The 19,010-nt window shown below is 56.4% G+C and overlaps 2 protein-coding genes and 1 pseudogene across 10 annotated transcripts in view; 1 reads left to right on the forward strand and 2 right to left on the reverse strand.

Annotated features, from left to right (window-relative positions):
• CD5 (CD5 molecule) overlaps positions 1-11,287 on the forward strand; it is a 24,985-nt gene extending 13,698 nt beyond the window's left edge. The window contains exons 3-11 of one of the 2 annotated variants that reach the window (XM_031653628.1): positions 1,250-1,555; positions 1,990-2,052; positions 2,305-2,658; positions 4,664-4,957; positions 6,044-6,169; positions 7,015-7,068; positions 8,147-8,266; positions 8,867-8,957; positions 9,718-11,287. In XM_031653628.1, the coding sequence (XP_031509488.1) occupies positions 1,250-1,555; positions 1,990-2,052; positions 2,305-2,658; positions 4,664-4,957; positions 6,044-6,169; positions 7,015-7,068; positions 8,147-8,266; positions 8,867-8,955 (1,406 nt within the window). In that variant the 3' untranslated portion in view covers positions 8,956-8,957; positions 9,718-11,287. Of the gene's footprint in view, positions 1-1,249; positions 1,556-1,989; positions 2,053-2,304; positions 2,659-4,663; positions 4,958-6,043; positions 6,170-7,014; positions 7,069-7,347; positions 8,018-8,146; positions 8,267-8,866; positions 8,958-9,717 lie in introns of those variants that run through there. The other variant, XR_004177568.1, reaches the window with a different exon arrangement.
• Positions 11,288-13,699: 2,412 nt separating this feature from the next.
• LOC108582116 lies at positions 13,700-14,815 on the reverse strand (annotated as a pseudogene). The gene is made up of 2 exons (XR_002516964.2): positions 14,793-14,815; positions 13,700-14,695 (listed from the first exon to the last, which is right to left on the reverse strand). The product of XR_002516964.2 is annotated as an uncharacterized LOC108582116 (transcript).
• The window catches only part of VPS37C (VPS37C subunit of ESCRT-I), a 31,309-nt gene continuing 26,000 nt past the window's right edge, over positions 13,702-19,010 (reverse strand). For all 7 annotated transcript variants that reach the window (XM_003909742.5, XM_031653629.1, XM_021925672.2 and 4 more), the window contains 3 exons: positions 17,557-17,728; positions 16,688-16,770; positions 13,702-15,976 (listed from right to left, as the gene is read on the reverse strand). In XM_003909742.5, the coding sequence (XP_003909791.2) occupies positions 15,257-15,976; positions 16,688-16,770; positions 17,557-17,728 (975 nt within the window). In that variant the 3' untranslated portion in view covers positions 13,702-15,256. The remainder of the gene's footprint in view (positions 15,977-16,687; positions 16,771-17,556; positions 17,729-19,010) is intronic.

Consider the following 19,010-nt stretch of genomic DNA (forward strand, 5'->3'; position numbering starts at 1 on the left):
CCACACACACTCCACACACACCACACCACACAGACACACACATTGCACACACACGTATATTTTTCCCCTCATGGAGTTTGATAAAATCACACAAGCCACATGTCTGCCCATGACCCAGCAATTCCACTCCTAGGTATTTACCCAAGAGAAATGGAAACGCCCACACAAAGACCCGTATGTGAATGTTCACAGCAACTTTGTTTGTAGTAGGCAAAACCCGGAAACAAATCAAATGGTGAATGGAAAACAAATGTGGCATGTGCATGTAGTGAACTGTTATTCAGCAATAAAAAGGAATGAACTACTCATGCGCCCAACGACATAGCTAAATCTCAAATACGTGCTAAGCAAAAAAAGCCAAACCAAACAAAATAAAACATCTGCTGTATGAGTCCATGTCTATGACATTGTAGCGCAGGCAAAACTCATCTTTTGTGACAGAAAGCAGATCAGTGTTTGCCTGAGGCTAGATTCAGGGAAATTAACTATAAAGGGGCCTTAGGGAACTTTCTGAATGATGGAAATGTTCCATACCTAGATTATGGTGGTGGTTATATGCATGTATACATTTGTCAAATTCCATTGAACAGTACCCTTAAAATAAGTGCATTTCACTGTACAAATTTACCTCAATAAAATTAATTTTTTTTTAGATGGAATCTTGCTCTGTCACCCAGGTTGGAGTGCAGTGGCACGATCTTGGCTCACTGCAACCTCTGCCTCCCTGGTTCAAGCGATTCTCCTGCCTCAGCCTCCCAAGTAGCTGGGATTACAGGCGCCTGCCACCACACCCAGCTAATTTTTGGTATTTTTTTCTTTTTTAGTAGAGACACTGTTCCACCATGTTGGCCAGGCTGGTCTCGAACTCCTGACCTCAGGTGGTCTGCCTGCCTCAGCCTCCCAAAGTGCTGGGATTACAGGCATGAGCCACCACACCTGGCCTAAAATTAATTTCTAAAGATCGTTTAAAAAGCAGACACCAGCCCCAATCTCAGACCCCTTGAGACAGAATTTCTAGGACAGGGGCCATCCTGCTGGACAGGGGGTGCCAAGAACACCTTGCCCATTTATCTGAGCTCCCTTCTGGCTCTGAAATCTGGAGCCCCACCCTCCTGGGTCGGGGCCCTCTGGGAAGCCCCTGCAGTGCCCCAGAAGGGATGAAGCTCACAGGGGGTGAGGCAGGCAGCCCACGGGTTCCAGTGGGGAACCCCTCCCAGCCTGACCCCCACCACACCTTTCTGACCCCCAGATTTCCAGACAAGGCTCACCCGTTCCAACTCGAGGTGCCAGGGCCAGCTGGAGGTCTACATCAAGTACGGATGGCACATGGTTTGCAGCCAGAGCTGGGGCCGGAGCTCCAACCACTGGGAGGACCCCAATCAAGCGTCAAAAGTCTGCCAGCGACTGAACTGTGGGGTGCCCTTAAGCCTTGGTCCCTTCCTTATCACCGACAGACATCAGAGCCAAATCACCTGCTACGGACGCCTGGGCTCCTTCTCCAACTGCAGCCACAGCGGAAGAGATGTGTGTCGCCCTCTGGGCCTGACCTGCTTAGGTGGGTAACTAGCCAGCCACATGGGCACCCTGGGCCTAGGCGCCAGCCCCGAGGAGACCGCCCAAGGCCTGTGATCTAGGGTCTGAGCAGGCTGGTGGAAGGGGTCGGGGGACCCCAGTTTATAACCACTCCCCAAGACACATACCCAGGAGGGAGACTGGAAGGGGCCAGCACCCATCTGTAGGATGGCAATGGAGGACCTAGTTCTGCCAATCACTGACTTCATCGGCGCCTCTGAACCTCTATTCTTCCATCTGTGAAGTGGGGTGGTACTTCCCGCCTCTCAGGAGGCTTACAGACAACGTGTGGGTCAAGCGGACCTGGTGTACCAAGCGGCGTTCATGCCAGGAACTCCTAGTCCTCTCAAGGTTGCCAGCTGCCCCCGGCCCTTCCCACACCACCCATTCCTCCCTCACCAGACTGTCTCATTGCAGAGCCCCAGACGACAACACCTCCACCCACAAGGCCCCCGCCCACCACAACTCCAGAGCCCACAGGTAAGAGGATGCTGAACCCCCCGCAGGGAGTCAGAGCTAGCAAATAAAAACCCAGGACGCCCAGTTACATTTGAATTTCCGATAAAGTGGAAATGTTTAGTATTGGTTGTTCTACGTAATATTTGGGACCCCACCACCTCCCAAGGCCAAGTATTGGTCAGCAGCTGTCCACAAGTTGGGGCCAAACAGCAAGGAGTGCCCAGGAGCCCTCGGCGCTCAGCTGTCTCCCCCTCCCGCTCTCTCCTCTCCCAGCTCCTCCCAGGCTGCAGCTGGTGGCACAGGCTGCAGGCCGGCACTGTGCCGGCGTGGTGGAGTTCTACAGCGGCAGCCTGGGGGGTACCATCAGCTATGAGGCCCAGGACAAGGCCCAGGACAAGACCCAGGTCCTGGAGAACTTCCTCTGCAGCAGCCTCCAGTGTGGCTCCTTCTTGAAGCATCTGCCAGAGAACGAGGCAGCCACAGCCCAAGACCCAGGGGAGCTGCGGGAACACCAGCCCTTGCCAATCCAATGGACGATCCGGAACTCGAGCTGTACCTCCCTGGAGCATTGCTTCCGGAAAATCAAGCCCCGCAACAGTGGCCAAGTTCTTGCCCTCCTCTGCTCAGGTAAGTGAGACCTGGCCAAGCCCCATGACACCTTCTGCTGCATCCCAGAAGGTCAGGGAACATATGTGCAGCACGGGGCACTATGGAGAATACAAGGGAAGTGGAGGCCTGGTCTTGGCCTCTAAGAGGCAAGAAGGGTTGGGGTGGGGAGGATGCATCCACACTCAACGCCTTGGTAATCTCTGCAAAGCTACACACCCCAAGCCCAAAGGAACCACTGGCTCAGCTGCCACATGGGGAAGGGGAGTCGGCAGGACTTCCAGGAGGAGGCAAGGTCTTTTCGTGGGTTCAGGGGAGAAAAAAATGTCTAGGTAGGAATTGTGGCGTGTGCCAAAGATGGGGCACTTGGAGGGGTGGGCCTCGCAGGAGGGGCGTTTGTAAATCCCAAGGGTTGACGTTGCAGCCATGGTGAGAGGTGGGAGGGCCCTGAGGCCCGGAGGTAAGAGCACAGCAGGCAAAGAGAGAAACAGAGACAGCCCCCAGGAGGGCTCTGCAGAGGGTCCTGCGCCGTGCGCGGACAAAATAAAGAGAATGATGCCGCTGTGTGGTTGAGGGGAGGAGGCAGGTGAGACTGAGTCTGTGAGACCCCAGTGGGCCAAACCAGGATCAATGAAGAAAACTAAAGGGAAGAAACCGCAGCTGAAATGAAGGGAGAATCCTCGCAGCACGCCTCCCTCCGGAAGTAGCGGGTTCCTATGGTCAGAAGTGTTCTCAGTCAAGTCCGGATTGTACTTACCGAGAGCTTACTTCGTGCAGGGACCGTTCCTGGGCCTTCTAAATTTTCCACATGGCCTTAGGAGGCGAGTGTTATTATTATCACCCCTCTTTACAGTGAGGAGGCTGAGGTTTAGAGAGACTAAACCTCTTGCCCAGTACTATGGAGCACTTGCTGGGATTTCTGTTCAAGCAGGGTCACTCTAGAGCCTGTTGTCTCAGCCTTGGCGACTCCGTGTGGTCCTGGACCAGCAGCAGCCGGTTAGAAATGCAGGTGCTCAGGCCCCAGCCCAGACCTTCCGAATCAGAATCCACTTTTCAGCAAGGTCCTCAGTGATTTACGTGCACAAATCTAGGAATCACTGCTCGGGGCCATCTGGCTGTCCTGCCAGCACGCTGAGTACCTGGTGTAAATTAGTAAAATGCTGCCCCTCCCCCAGCACAAGCAGCTCCCAGGGGTCTCTTGGCCTGATGAGGGAAGCAGGGGCTGGCTCACACTCCCACCCGCCCCTCAGCTACTATCCTTCCTGCAGGCTACAACCTGTAAAACCATACCCAGGGTTCTTACCTTTGAAGCTTCTTCTAAATAGATTTACTAGGGCTTTGAAGGTGGATGTTGCTATGGAAACTGGCCAAAGCTGGTGAGATCCCAACTCTCTCTAAACTGAGCGTGCGTGGGCCTCAGCTACGGACTCCCAGGCCCCACCTCGGCAGGCAGAAATAAATGCGTGCCTCTGTTGAGCCAGGCCCCCCTTGCTGAAAGCCTGGCCCTCAGCGTTCAGTGCCTGGGCAGCAGGATCTGTCCCAACTGTGAACTGCCAGGACTCAGGGCAGTAGGTCTTTACAACCCTTGGGCCTCAGTTTACCTCTTCTGAAAAGTCCTTCTTCTTCCCAAAGTGCAGCGGGAGAATGACAGGATGTTTCCAAGTGGGAAGCGGACCCAGGTGGAGCCTATTTCTCACGCTCTTCTCTTACCTCCACCTGGCATGGGGCCGACTCCCTGCTGGTGGCTGCCAACAGGTTCCTTGCAGAAAGCGCCTACGCTGCTGTGTCTCAGGATGGTGCTGGCAGCTGCCCAGAGGCACCAGAGACAGCGCTGGGTCAGGGGAAGAGCCACAGAGGGTACCAGAAGAAGGGAAGGGCAGAAAGGAAGGCTGCCTCTTCTGGTGGTCCCACACAGTGCCTTCCCCTAGCCAGGGCCCCGATTTGCCAGTGGCATGGGGCCCCAGGAAGCAGCACAAAGGCTCAGGGCCACATTTGCACCCTCCTTTCCCATTGCTTCCCCTCTCAGGTTTCCAGCCCAAGGTGCAGAGCCGTCTGGTAGGGGGCAGCAGCATCTGTGAAGGCACCGTGGAGGTGCGCCAGGGGGCTCAGTGGGCAGCCCTGTGCGACAGCTCTTCAGCCAAGAGCTCTCTGCGGTGGGAGGAGGTATGCCGGGAGCAGCAGTGTGGCAGCTTCAACTCCTATCAAGTGCTGGAGGCTGGTGACCCAACATCCCGGGGGCTCTCCTGTCCCCATCAGAAGCTGTCACAGTGCCACGAACTTACAGAGAGAAAGTCCTACTGCAAGAAGGTGTTTGTCACATGTGAGTTGGCCACAGCCCACAGTGGGTGGAAGCAGTTACAACTTTACCTCTAGGACCCGGTCAGGGTGCATGTCTCTAAAGGGCAGCCCTGGGGAGCTAGACAGAGTCCCAGAGACCCAGAAAGGATGGAGAGAGGGAAATTGGAGGGCCAGGGAGCAAGAGTACTCAGACAGCAATGGGCATGAACAATAACAGGAGACAGGGCAAGCAACAGGCAGAGATCACTGTCAGGCAGCTGATGAGTCACAGAACTTCTCTTTCTACCTTCTACTTTTGCAAGGTGGAAGCCAGAAAATCAAATGGTAGATAGCACACATTTGCTACATGAATGGTAACTAAATGGCAAGTAAAAGAGAGAAATGGATGGATGGGTGGATGGATGGATGAACAGAAGGATGAATGGACAGATGGATGGATGGATCAAGAATAGAGGCCCAGCCGGGCGCGGTGGCTCACGTCCGTAATCCCAGCACTTTGGGAGGCTGAGGTGGGTGGATCACGAGGTCAGGAGATCAAGACTATCCTGGCTAACACGGTGAAACCCCATCTCTACTAAAAATACAAAAAAATTAGCCGGGCGTGGTGGCGGGCGCCTGTAGTCCCAGCTACTCGGGAGGCTGAGGCAGGAGAATGGCGTAAACCCGGGAGGCGGAGCTTGCAGTGAGCCGAGATTGTGCCACTGTGCTCCAGCCTGGGCGACAGAGCGAGACTCCGTCTCAAAAAAAAAAGACTAGAGGCCCAGCTGGCTATTGGTATAAGATCATATGTTGCTTTATGATGGTATATGATGGCAAGGTGATCGCTAACAACTGGCAAATGGTAGAAAATTAAATAACTTATAACAAGCGTGGCAAATGATAGCTAGATGATCAACTGTTAGATGATAAATGGTGGGTGGGTGAGTGGGTAGCAGGGAGTTCTAGAGATGGATGGAGGGACAGTCAAATAGATCATTGCCTTCCGTGCATGCTGATGATTTCTCGGATGAGCAAGGGTGACTGGTGGAAGCCAGGCAGCCAGCAGCTTCCCTCCCACAGTTTTTCTCCCCCAGGGCTGGGACTGACCTAACTCTTCCTGCTTCCCCAGGCCAGGATCCAAATCCAGCAGGCCCAGCCGCAGGCACCGTGGCGAGCATCATCCTGGCCCTGGCGCTCCTGGGGGTGCTGCTGGTGGTGTGTGGCCCCCTTGCCTACAAGAAGCTGGTGAAGAAATGTAGGTGTCGTGGCCCTGAGTGGCTCCATTTCCATGTGCAGAGACTGGAGGGGCTGCCCTGGAGTCTCCCAGAGGAGGGGTTGTGCCTCCAGAGAGCTGGGCGTGCAGGGCACCTCTGCTTCGCCCCCCAGCCTTCCCTTCTCCTGCCCATTAGCCATTTTCTGCCCCAAGTAACAGAAACAGAAAGGAAACAAAATTGCAATTGCCCACGTGTCCACCTCTGGCGCCCAGCTGAGACCCACTCCAGCCCAGGGGTGCGGCCATTCCCGAGGCTGTGGCAGGCCCAGAGGGGGTTCAGCACGGCCTCTGATGGCAGGAGACACACATCCCAGGCCTAGCCCCACCACTTACCACTGCCCGGGATGCTGATTGGGACACTTCCTCTCTCCGACCCTCAGTTTCTTCATCTACCCAATGGGCGATCGCACACCTTGTGAACGTGGCGGGTTGTTCTCCTTGCCCTGCAGAACTTAAGAGGAAATTATTCAGACAAAGAAATGAGAGGGCAGAGATTGGGAACGGAAGGCCCAGCAGGGCAGTGTTGGGTCCTAGTGCCTGCCCAGGTCTAGTTCTAAACGCCTGTGGTCTTTTCTCCTGGGGAGCCAGCCACCTCTACAGCATCCCTGGCCTCTCTTTTGGCATATGATGGCTCCAATTCCCTTCCCAAGCAAGTTAGGAAACCGAGGTTGACGAGAGACTCCGGGGGGCAGAGCCCAGCAGCCCTGCCCTCAGCTGCACCTGCTGCCACCATCTCCCTCCCAGGCCCTGCCCCGTCCCCACCCCTGCCTGCCCCCACCCCCACCTTCCCCCACCACTCTGATGCGCCTTTCCTGTCTCTTGCCCAGTCCGCCAGAAGAAGCAGCGCCAGTGGATTGGCCCAACGGGAATGAACCAGAACAGTAAGTGTCCCCGCAGGCAGGAGCCTCCCTCAGGTGCTGGACAGAGACCATGGAGGCAGAGTTGAGGCTCTCTGCTGACCACAGATGGAGCCTGTGGCTGCTTGAAGCCTCTGATCTCCACGGTGCTTGTCTGACATGTGACTGTGGCCAACAGACGTCCCCACACCAGGGAGGGCGGAGGCTTCTTGATGGGCAGATGGCTGAGCGGTTTCTACCACTGAAGCCTCAGAGTGTAGAAGCATCTCATGGTGTCCTTTCTGTGCCTCACCTCATCTCTAGGGTCCCCGACAGCGTTCGCCTCCTCCAGCAGTATTCCCCAACACAGTGGCCAGTGGATGTTAACAGGCAGCACTCACAAAAGAGGCCTCCCTGATCAACAGATCTGGAAAACCATGAGTTAGGCACAGCTAAGCATGGCTATGTCAGGACTTACCAGAACCTTCATGGGCATTTTTGTATTGCCCATCTCCAAAGCAAGGATCCATTAAGAAGGGCTGTCCAGGCTATTTTTATCATGGAACAACTTACAGGGCCAGTATGAGGACATTTTGGTGCAGCCAGCCCAACACCATCCCTGGTCTTCATCCTCCCTCCTTCCAGCCACAGCCAGAGACACCCTAATGGATGGAGACATGGCGCTCTTCCTGCCTCCCATTCCACCTTCTTCCTCCTTCCCAAGTCCAGGGCCAAATCCTTCAAGAAGGCTCTGTGTTGCCCAGCCTTGCTTAATAACATACAGACCCTCAGTTCCTGGAGGGCAGGGAGCATATCTGTCCTGTCATCTGTGCTCCAGTCTCCTGCTTGGCAAATGCTTGATGACTGACTCATGGAACGCCCCACCCCGCCAGTCAGATTGCTGGGTTCCCAAACCTGCTCTCAAAGTCTGCTGCTGATCCTGCTAGCACGAACCTCCCGGGAAAAGAGGAGAGGGGGATGCATTGAAGGGGCTGTGAGTGCCTTTGCCCTCTCCCTGCTAACATCATGGGAATAGGAGATTAACGTTCTGGGCACCTGCTGGGGAAGGAGGCGGAGGACACAGCCACAAGTCTAATGACACTGTCTCCTACCATCTGCCCAGTGTCCTTCCATCGCAACCACACAGCGACCGTCCGGTCCCATGTTGAGAACCCCACAGCCTCCCATGTGGATAACGAATACAGCCAACCTCCCAGGAACTCCCGCCTGTCAGCTTATCCAGGTAAGCTCCAGTGGGTGCTCCCAGGCACGCAGGCAGGGCTGGAGCAGGCCGCCAAGGCAGGTCACGTGATGCCCTTGAAGGTGGGGTGATGGCCCAAAGAGAGAAGGGAGACCCCAGGGCGCAGGGGGATCAAACGTCGCAGGATGCAGCAGGGGTGCGGAAGGGATGTAGCCTTTATAGGCCCCAGCTGTCCTGTTTGAGACCATGAACTACTCATCTGGAGAGAAGAATGCACTCAGAAAGCCATCAACCCCAGCCTTGCTGTGACCTAATGGGCCTGTTTCGCTGCAGGGCCTTGAGGGGCCTGGATGGTAAATGAGGGCCCTTGGATTCCCCCCAGCCAGAAGAGAGCCATTAAGTGGGCTGCAGGAGCGCTGCACTAAAGGCTCCCTGACTGGCCGTTACCAATGAAGCCCCAGGGAGCCTGGAGTTCAGCATCATTAGTGAACGTTTGGCTGATTTGATCAAAACAGATACCGGGCTGTCACCGGCTCATAAAGCCGCTGTGATCTTCCAACCCGCTGTGGGCAGCGGCTCTAGGACCCAAGGGGCTCTGTGGAGTCACAAACCCTCTGCAAACAGCGTCCTTTCTTTCCACAGCTCTGGAAGGGGCCCTGCATCGCTCGTCCACACAGCCTGACAACTCCTCCGACAGTGACTACGACCTGCACGGGGCTCAGCGGCTGTAACGGTGAGCCTGTCTCCAGCCTGACCCCAGCACCCCGGGGTCCCCCACAGTCCTGGGGATGAGCAGCAGCCACTCAGTGCCTCCCCTCAGTCCCACCCTGCCCATACATGAATAGGGGACCCCCAGCATCTTTTTTTTTTTTTGAGACAGAGTCTCGCTCTGTCACCCAGGCTGGAGTGCAGTGGCTGGATCTCAGCTCACTGCAAGCTCCGCCTCCCGGGTTCACGCCATTCTACTGCCTCAGCCTCCCGAGTAGCTGGGACTACAGGCACCCGCCACCTCGCCTGGCCAGTTTTTTTTTGTATTTTTTAGTAGAGACGGGGTTTCACCGGGTTAGCCAGGATGGTCTTGATCTCCTGACCTCGTGATCCGCCCGTCTCGGCCTCCCAAAGTGCTGGGATTACAGGCTTGAGCCACCGCGCCCGGCCCAGGGACCCCCAGCATCTTGATTCTTGTAAAGGGAAAGACAAATGTCAGCTGTTTAGGTTATACGAGCTGGTCTGACAACTAGAGCAGAGGAATCATGGACCTTAACAATCAACTCTTACCTCCATGCGGAAGGCCACACAGGCAGAGTCCCTGCGAGCTCCGTGATGGAACCACACCCCTCCAGAGCTGCCAACCTGCCAGCGGGGAGAAGGAGCCCCCAGCTCAGGACAGCAGCCATCCCCAAGATGGAGCCCAAAGCATGGGTCCTGTCCCCCACCTCCCTGCATCACCTCTGCAGTGTCTTCCTCTAACACGTTTCCTTCTCACCCCACAGAACTGGGATCCAGGAGCAAAATGCCAAGAGCCAGACCTGCTTGTCCTGAGAAAACTGTCTGCTCTTCACTTGAAATGATGTCCCTATTTCTACCCCGGCCAGAACATGGACAGAGGCCAGGAGCCTTCCAGACAGGCGCTGCTGCTCCGAGTGGCAGGCCAGCTTACACTGCTGCATGACAGCTCGGCCGCCCCTCCACGCGTGGAAGCTGTGGCGGGCAGAGCCCCAAAACAAGCAGCCTTCCAACTAGAGACTCGGGGGTGTCCGAAGGGGGCCCCCTTTCCCTGCCCGCTGGGGAGCGGCACCTGAGTGAAATCGGCTTTCTTCTCAGACTCTGTCCCTGGTAAGCAGTGACAAGGAAGCTCACAGCTGGGCGAGTGCATTTTGAATAGTTCTTTGTAAGTAGTGCTTTTCCTCCTTCCTGACAACTCAAGCGCTCCGGCCTCTTCTGTGCAGCCTCCACCCCTGCGGATCCCTCAGGGGAGGCACAAGAAGAGGACTCCCAGGGACCTCTGCAGCCGTGGTGGTCAGAGGCTGCTCACCTGAGCACAAAGACAGCTCAGCGCGTTCACCGCAGCTGCCAGCCAGGGTGACCGCTGACCCACAGCCTCACCCCACTCCCTCTGTCTTGTGACTCCCCTCCCCAACCCCCTCATCCAAAGACACCTTCCTCTCCAGAGAGCAGGGACCACCAGCTGTCAAGCCCACAGGGCACCAGTGCCAGCCAGGGCCCTGCGCAAAGGGATGCCTAGTAAACCTTAACCAACTTGGTTTTTTGCTTCACCCAGCAATTAAACGTCCCAAGCTGAGGTAGCATCAGCCCATCACAGTTCATCTTCTAACCCAAGAGTCAGAGATGAGGCTGGTCATGTTCCTTTGGTTTAAATAACTCCCTTGACTAAAACAGACTCCTCTAGTACTTGGAGATCTTGGACATACACCTAATCCAGTGGGACCTTGGCTTCCTTAACTACAAGTGAGAAGGGGAGGTCCACCCAGGAGCCTCAGGTCTGATCAAGGGAGAGGCCATGCGGAGCTCACTGTGGCGGCTCCCTAAGAAGGTGAAGCAATGTGGGAACACATCTTGAGGACGGGGCCTTTCTCCACACCATTTGATGCTGTATCTTCTGAGAGCATAGGCATCAATGGTCCAAGCCACAGAATCTAAATCTGGAAGAGCAAAGGGAAGTTACTAGGACATGAGGTAGGGTAATCCCAGAATCTGCTCAGCTTTCTACCCACCACCACCACCTTCCAACCAGGCCTTGCCTTCTGAGAGCCCCCATGGCCAAGCCCAGGTCATAGATCTTCCCCTGACCATGCTGGGAATCCGGAAACAGGGACCCCATTTCTCTTCCCACATCTGGTGGAGGTGAGGGGGCTCCTCAAAAGGGAACTGAGAGGCTGCTCTTAGGGAGGGCAAAGGATCTGGGGCAGGCAGTGTCTCCCATCAGTGCCTTTTTTAATAAAAGCTCTTTCATCTATAGTTTAGCCACCATACAGTGGCCTCAAAGCAACCATGGCCTACTTAAAAACCAAACCAAAAATAAAGAGTTTAGTTGAGGAGAAATGAGTCTTTAGAAAACTGTTTTTCAAGGGGCGGCTGACTTGGGTGATGCATTTCAAAAAGATGTTTGGTAATGCGATGGAATAGAAGCATTTTAGTCTTCAAGGTGTCGCTGTTGAGTTCCTGCCTTGGCTAGTAAAGGCAACCCACTGCTCCCCCAGCCAGTGCTCAGGAGGCTGGTGTCCATTTCCCCCGGCTGTGGAGGACGCACTTCCGTGACCTGGGCAACCTTCCCATTCCTGCATCGCAGCAACCTGCTAGAGCAGGGCCACCCCTTCACTCACCTGTGTGTCTCTCAAACCCTGCCCATGCCCTAATTATGGTCCTGGCTAAATCATGTGACCTGGCCAATGAGTGTTTGGGCGTGCATCCCCTGATTCTAGCACATTAGGTCAAGGATACCAAGGACCAAGCAACAAGTCTAGCTTTCACATTGTCACGTGGCCGGACATGGTGGCTCATGCCTATAATCCCAGCACTTTGGGAGGCCAATGTAGAAGGATTGCTTGAAGCCAGGAGTTCCAGACCAGCCTAGGCAACAAAGTGAGACCCCATCTCTCCCAAAAAGAAAGTTTTCAATTCGCTGAGCATGGTGGCACATGCCTGTAATCCATTATTCAGGAGGCTGGTGCAGGAGGATCACCTGAGGCCAGGAGTGAGGCTGCAGTGAGCCATGATCTTGCCATTGCACTCCAGCCTGAGCAACAGGCTTTTTTTTTTTTTTTTTAATATACAAATAATTAGCCAGGCATGGTGGCACACACCTGTAATCCCAGCTACTCAAGAGGCTGAGGCAGGAGAATCGCTTGAACCTGGAAGGTGGAGGTTGCAGTGAGCCAAGATGGCGCCAGTATACTCCAGCCTGGGAGCCACATGAGTGAGATTCTCTCAAAAAGGAAAAAAAAAAGTTATCATGCACCCAGGGACCTGGGAGTACGGAGAAGAAGAGAGCTGTAAGGACGTGACATTCATATGGCCTCACCACATCCAGCAGAGCAGTGTCCTAAGCTAGGAATCTAGAGACTCTAAATTTGATGCTTAGGGTCTGTCCCCTTGCAGCAGGAGGCCCACTGTAGTCTGGTGAAAGGCAGCCAGTGATCTCCCAGGGATGCAGGGAGGGAGGCGTGAGGAGCACGTGTGTGTGCTGCCCTCTGAGGTGAGGTGGCCAGGGAGAGCGGGAGGCAAAAAGCACAGGGCGGGACACGTGGGCTGACCAGCTGAGGCAGCTCACGACGGTCCTTTCTTAGAAAGTCGGCCCCTCCGTGCCCCCTGCCACCACTCTGGCACCAACCCAAGGCAAGTGACCTATGTGCCTAGAGGGAGATTTGCAGCCTCTTCCTACAAAGCCAAATTGCTTCCAGCTGTCCCTGATGTCCTGTGTCCTCAGCCTTGGACACCTGCAAGGCCAGGCCAGAGTTCAGCTGGGGGTGAAGGGCAGTAAACATTTGACCGGAGCCCAGCGACTCTCAGCTCTGTCCTTGGGAGGCACTTCTGGCACCACCAAGGCAGTGGGGAGGAGCCCCTGCGCCTCTGAAATCCAACCGACCCAGTCCAAGTCCCACCTCCTCCCAAGGCTGTGCAACATGCTCACCGAACCTCCCGCCCTGTGGTTTCCTCCCATTTAAACTGGGGATGAAAGGGCTGTTGCGAAGACTCCAGGAGATAATGCGCCTGAAAGCACAGCACAGCCTGCAGCCCTGCTGAGTATTTAACACTAGCGATTCAGGGCATCTCTAGGCATCCTCCGCAGGTAGCCACCCGTCACCTTGCAGGGAAGGAGAGGCGGAGGCCTGACGTGAGGGACTGTTAGAAGTCCGGTCTAAGGATTCCCTCAAAGCTGCCCATCCTGCTGAGCTGAAGATGCCCTCCCCAGCCGTGGGATAGGCAGCTCAGCAGCAGACCTCAGGGCGACACTGGGGACGGAGGCAGGCTGGGCCAAGGCCTAGAAGACCGTTGGTGCCGCAGCCAGTTTAGCGGCCCACTGTCCCTCTGAGCACATCCTGCAAGCCCAGGTTAGAATTAGATGGGTCTCAGACAGGCTGACATGCCGACGTCCCGCCAGTCCGGCAGGTGGCAGGATCACGGCACCTCCCGAGCGGGCTGAGGACCAGACGCCCCCTCGTGGCATCCTGTGGCCTTGCACGCCATTGCTCTCGGTCCAGGACAAGGCAAAACTCAGGCTCCAACAGGAAAACCGCTAAGAAGGAAAGTGGAAGAGCGGGAGAGGGAAGGTAAATGCTCCCAGGGCCAGCCCTGGGGTGAGCAGGCAGGGGAGGGCTGACATCCAGACGGATGGGGCTTTGGGGCGTGAATCACAGAGGCCCCTCCACAGAGCACGATCTGAAGGCCGCAGAAGAAATCAAGGCACCCACATGCAGCCACGTCTTCACTCAAACCCACCAACACCACACCACATGTGACTCATCAAAGTTTATTATGGCAATTAATTACACAAACATACAGGCGGTCAGTCATCCAGCTCAGAAGCACTCAAACCAGTAGAGTCCATTAGTGATTTCTCTTTATAAATAACTTAGGAGAAGCAAGCACATTTGGTAAAGAACCGGCACCGCTGACCGAGCGTCACGCAGATGGCACGTAGGCCGGGGAGGGGCAGGCACCAGAAGGTCAAGGTCCCTCCTTGGCCCCAGCAGCCCCGGGCCCACCAGACGCTGGGTCCTCAGGTAGTGGACATTTCAAGGCACGTACAACTTCCTAAGCAATAGCAGCTCCAGGCTCTTCCCTGAGACCTGGTTTACCTCTGGAACAACCAAGTTAACACTCATCACACCCCTTTGTCTATTGTCTTCATTCTGATTACTGAACACGCCCCAAACCCCACAGTGCAGGGGGGCTGCATATTAAACAGAGCCATAATCCCCACCCTTTACATTCTGAAGACAGGGAGGTGCGAAAAAACTGCCCCTATGTAGTGATGGTGTTTTTTAAAAAGCACCATTTGGGAAGTTACGTTAGGGCCTCTTTTGATGCCTTAGGATGGACACTGGGGGTGGGAGGATTACATCAAAGGAGTGAGGGGCAGGGGAGGGAAAAGGAGGGGGCTGCTTGTGAATGAGATTCAAGGCACTAAAGGAGTGGATGGATGCATAGGCCTCGGGCAAAGTCACCCTAAAGTGGGGGGTCCCAGAGGAGAGAAGGGTGGCTGGGGAGGTGACCTGGCCCTCCACTCCTAAACGAGCCCCAATGTGACCACAATCTCCAGGGCTAGAGCTGCTCCCTTCCCCCTGGCCAGAGGGCCCAAGGCAGCCCCCTGGGTTCTCCAAATAGTGCAAGCAAGGTCTGGGGACAATCTTCACGACCCCCAGCCTTCTTGCTGCGCTGGCGCTGCCGCCACTCAAACAGGACACAGGACAAGCTTGTCTGACATCAGGTACTGGAGTTAAATTATGGCTTTATAGGACTCAAACCTGTTGTTTTTCCCAACTCTGTTCTCTCCCTCCAATCCAACCCCTGCCACAGTGCGTGGGCAGGCTAGCCTTGAACGGACTGGACAGACACCAACAGCTGCATCCCTTGGCATGGGGCTCCACGTCAAATACGCCAAACCCCAGGGGAGCCGGAGGGGCTGGAGACCCGGGGCCTCCTCATCGAGATAACTCTGCACTGGGTTCAGATGGCCCTGAGTGCAGCCGCAAGTAGATGCTCATAAATGTGCGCACACGCTCACTCATACAGACACCGGCGAGAGGTGCCGGACTCCAGCCTGGCTAGCACCGCTGCAGCCAGGCACTGAAAGTAGGGGCTTCTAGGAGGACCTCCGGCCAGAGGGCCAGCAAGTGCCGTGACCAGTCACACTGCCCAGTGCCTTGTCCCTCCAAGGCCTCTGGGTGCCAACGCAAGTCCACAGGGAGCACCAACGCCACCTCCAGTTGACCCTCGAATCTCGGCGATGGCTGGGCCAAAGGTTGAGCGTGGGTGGGACTCGGGAGGGGCCGAGGGCCAGGAGTACGGCTAATACCCAGGCCAGGCAGGCCCCGGGGGCGGTGGAAACCCATAGGGAGGGGCGGGCCCGGGGGGATAAGGGGGCTGCGGGGGCAATGAGGGCTGGGGCTGGCCTGGGAAGCTGGGGAGCTGGGGCTGTATTGGGTAGGGAGGTTTTCCTCCTGTTGCAGGGTATGGAGACTGTTGAGGATAACCAGGACTGGGGGCCCTGCCTCCCGCCAAGGGGTACCCAGGCCCAGAGGTGCCAGTCGGGGTCCCAGGATAGCCCGACCGGGGTGGCGTGCTCCTCTGTGGGGACCAGGAGTAACCCACAGCACCCCTGGGTCCAGGCTGGGCTGCCGGGTAAGTGGGGCCCAGAGGCCCGCTGTAGAAGGAGGGCTGGGACACCACCGGGAAAGGGGCCGGTGGCAGGGCTCCATGGGCAGTGGGGCCCACAGGCAGGCTGGGGGATGGGCTGTAGGGCAAAGGGTAGGGAGGCATGGCTGATGGTGGCTGCGGCTGCTCTTCAACCACAGGGGGCGTTGCCTGGGGGACTGGGCGCGCCGGGGGTGGCGGGCGGGGTGGGGGGGCATCGCCGGCCAGCTCCTGGGAAGCCCTGGGCTTCCTCACCACTTCCTGGAGCTTTTCCACGCGAACCCGGCGCAGGTGGGACAGCATCCTCATGGAGGAAAAATTCTCCAGGAACGTTTCCAGGGGCACCTCGCCCTCCAGGAACTTCTCAGCCATGGCCTGGAAGACATAAGGTCCAGTGACAACAGGGGCCGGCTGGGATCAAGGTCTCTTGTTTTTCCCCAGGGTCCAAATTCAGCTACAGCCCTCCCACCTCGCGCTGCCTCGGGCACCCCCTCCTCCTCCCAGGCCATATGCCCCTTCTCACAGCTGACAGATGGTACATGCACTGTCTCCCTCACTAGAACGTCAGTCCCTCGAGGGCGAGAACTGCCTCTGTCATGGTCACCTCTGTCCTGGCACCCTGGCATCAGGCCAGGCCCACAGTGGCCACTGCATGTATGTACTGAACACCTGGCCGAGCACTAGCCCAGGGACTGGCAGGGCCTGGAAGCTTCTTCCACCCAAAGTGGACAGCACCAGTTTGCCCACAGAGGCTGAAGAGGTGGCCCGGACGGAAGTGGGAAGTAAGGAGAGCAGAGTGGGGGGCTGGCCTCAGCCCCTGGGGGCCTCCTGCTGTGCTGCCCTCTCATCCAGGGCTGCAAGCTGCCCTTGTCCACTATCACTCGTTTCTGCTTCAGCTAGGGGGACTGAGTTCCTGTTATTTGTACCCAAAAGGCCTCCCCAGGACTAAAGATGTCCTTCACCTCTGCCATCTACGAAAGCTCCTTTGTCCCATGCTTTGCAGACATCTGCTCCTCCTTCCAAGGGCCCCTGCTGCAGGGACTGACACCCCGTCGAGGGAAGGGGGGTGTCGCCTCGCCCTCTCACCTCGGACTCTTCTTCAATCTTCATGCCTTCCACCTGCAGAAGGTCTAACAAGGTCCCTGGCTGCAGTGCTGAAGAAAATTTCTCTGGAAGGGAGGAGGGAGGGCAGAACGACTGGCATTTGAAAAGTGCTTCCTGATTCGGTGTTAAAGGCACTTAGCATGCCCTCTGTGTGCATCCAGGCCCAGCCACCACCCCAGGGTCCACCAAAGGGTCCTTTCGGGTGGGCTTGATGGGCACTTTTGGTCCAGTTCCTTAGACTACTTTCCTGAGCAGAGAAGGGCCCGACTGAACCCAGCCTCGACCTTGGCCAAGCCTCCCCTGTACCATCCTGGGAAGGGAAACGACTCGGGCTTCAGAGCCCGACCGACCCGGTTCTGCCTGCCAGCCAGGGGAGTCACCTAACCTGAGCGTGAAGCTGTCTCACCATCAGGACGACTGCCCTCCCACCTTCAAACGTGACAGGTCCTGGGACACAAAGAGCCCAGAGCAGCTCAGGAGCAGCTCAGCAAAGAACAGAAGCCGAGCTGCCAGGGGTAACAGCGGCAGCAAAGGATGCAGGCTGTCTGGATTCAAATCCCATCTCCCCTGTTTCTAAGCTGGGTGACCGTAGCCAAGTTCTTGAATCTCTCTGAGCCTCATTTTTCTTACCTACAAAATGGAGTAACAACAGTACCCACCCTTCTACGGCTGTTGTCAAAAACTGTACATAAAGCACTTAGCACAGGGCTGGGAACACGGTGGGCCTCAGTAGCTATGGGCCTTGCCCATCCTGGGGAGGGGACAGGGAATCCATCCTTCATGCTGTTCCAGCTGCTCAGCCCCATCCAACCCTGAATGGGGACCCTGAGTTCACAGAGGAGCCACCCTACCCAGCTTTGCCTTCTGCTCCTGGCACCGCTCCACAAGCTTCCGGAGCTCCTGGTATTTATCTGAGAGGTTTGAGCGGCTGATCTCCAGGGGGCCCTGGAACTCCAAGTTCTGCTCCGCCAGGCTCCGGTTGGTGGCCAGTGCCATCTCCCGTTCCAGCTGCAGGTCCTGGACCTAAAAGGACAGGACAACAGAACCTAAGGAAAACGTCCATCACCCTGAACCTCCTGGCAGCCTGGGTCAGGGCCTTCGGGGCACATCCTCACCTTGGGGTGGAGAGGCTTATCCGTGGGCGATACTCAGCCCTCAACTAGTCAGACAAAGCCAGGTTCAAACCCTGAACGAAGTACTCTGCACCTCACTTAATCTTTTAACCCACAGCCACGAGGTGGAGACGCATGGGAACCTGGAGCTAAAGGTGAAGAGCTCGCCCAAGGCTACGTGACTGATATCCCCGATGGAGTGTGCAGAGCCCCAAGGAGGGGCTGGACCAATTTACATGAGAAAATCAGAGGCTTTCTGGGAAGGGACCAAAAGTCCCAATTACTTATCCCCAAGCTTCAGAGTGAAGAGACCTACCATGGTGGACTCAGGTGGCCCTGACCAGATGCACAGGCAAGACATGCAATGAGGCCCCAAAGTTATTGTGAGGGGTGAGAGAGCCAGGGCCCTGGACCAGACCATGCCACTGACTTAGGAGAGACCTGGACCTGCCTCCTACGCGGCACGTGTGTCCTGCAGAGAAGCTGCACAGATGAGCCAGAGGGGCCACCCTGGACATTCCCTGCTGCAAACACTTCCCCAAGCCAAGTGGCACACTACTCCTCTGCCAGCTCTTCGTCACTGCCAGCCAGTGAGGCAGAAGCCAAGGCACCCTTCCCAGCTGCTGTGATCTCATGCCCCATGAATCCACCAAAGAGTCCTCTCCTGAGAGGAGGGCTGAGGAGCCAGACCCGCACGCTGAGCCAGCGGTGACAGTACACTGACAGCAGCATGGGGCACCAGAAGACAGGCCTCGGCACCTGCCACAGGGTGCAGGGAACAGCTCAGCAAGACCAACTCTGAGTCAGGCCCTCACTGTGCAGCTTCTCTGTGCAGCTTCTCCACCATGGTCAGCGTGTGACAGACCAAGCCAGACTGACTCATGCCCCACCAGACATAGGGAGCCCATGGGCATTCTGAAAGAGGAGGCTTCAGGGAAAGGCTGCCCCTCCTGCTGTCCCAGCTACAGGGGCCTAGGCCCTGCACTCTGGGGCAGGCCCATAGCCTCTTCTTTGTGCTCCAGATTGGAAAGAGGAATGCCACAGCTCCCTGCCCTTCCTCAGCCCTCCAGACGAAGCTGCCATGGTTCAGGGATTGTAGGGCCCAGGGGTCTATCCAGCCTAGAGCCCACGCTGCTGCCTTCTAGAGACATGGTCTCATTCTGTCGTCTGGAGTGCAGTGGCATGACCATAGG

Source organism: Papio anubis, chromosome 12, assembly GCF_008728515.1.
Source record: "Papio anubis isolate 15944 chromosome 12, Panubis1.0, whole genome shotgun sequence".
In the NCBI taxonomy this organism is placed as follows: domain Eukaryota; kingdom Metazoa; phylum Chordata; class Mammalia; order Primates; family Cercopithecidae; genus Papio; species Papio anubis.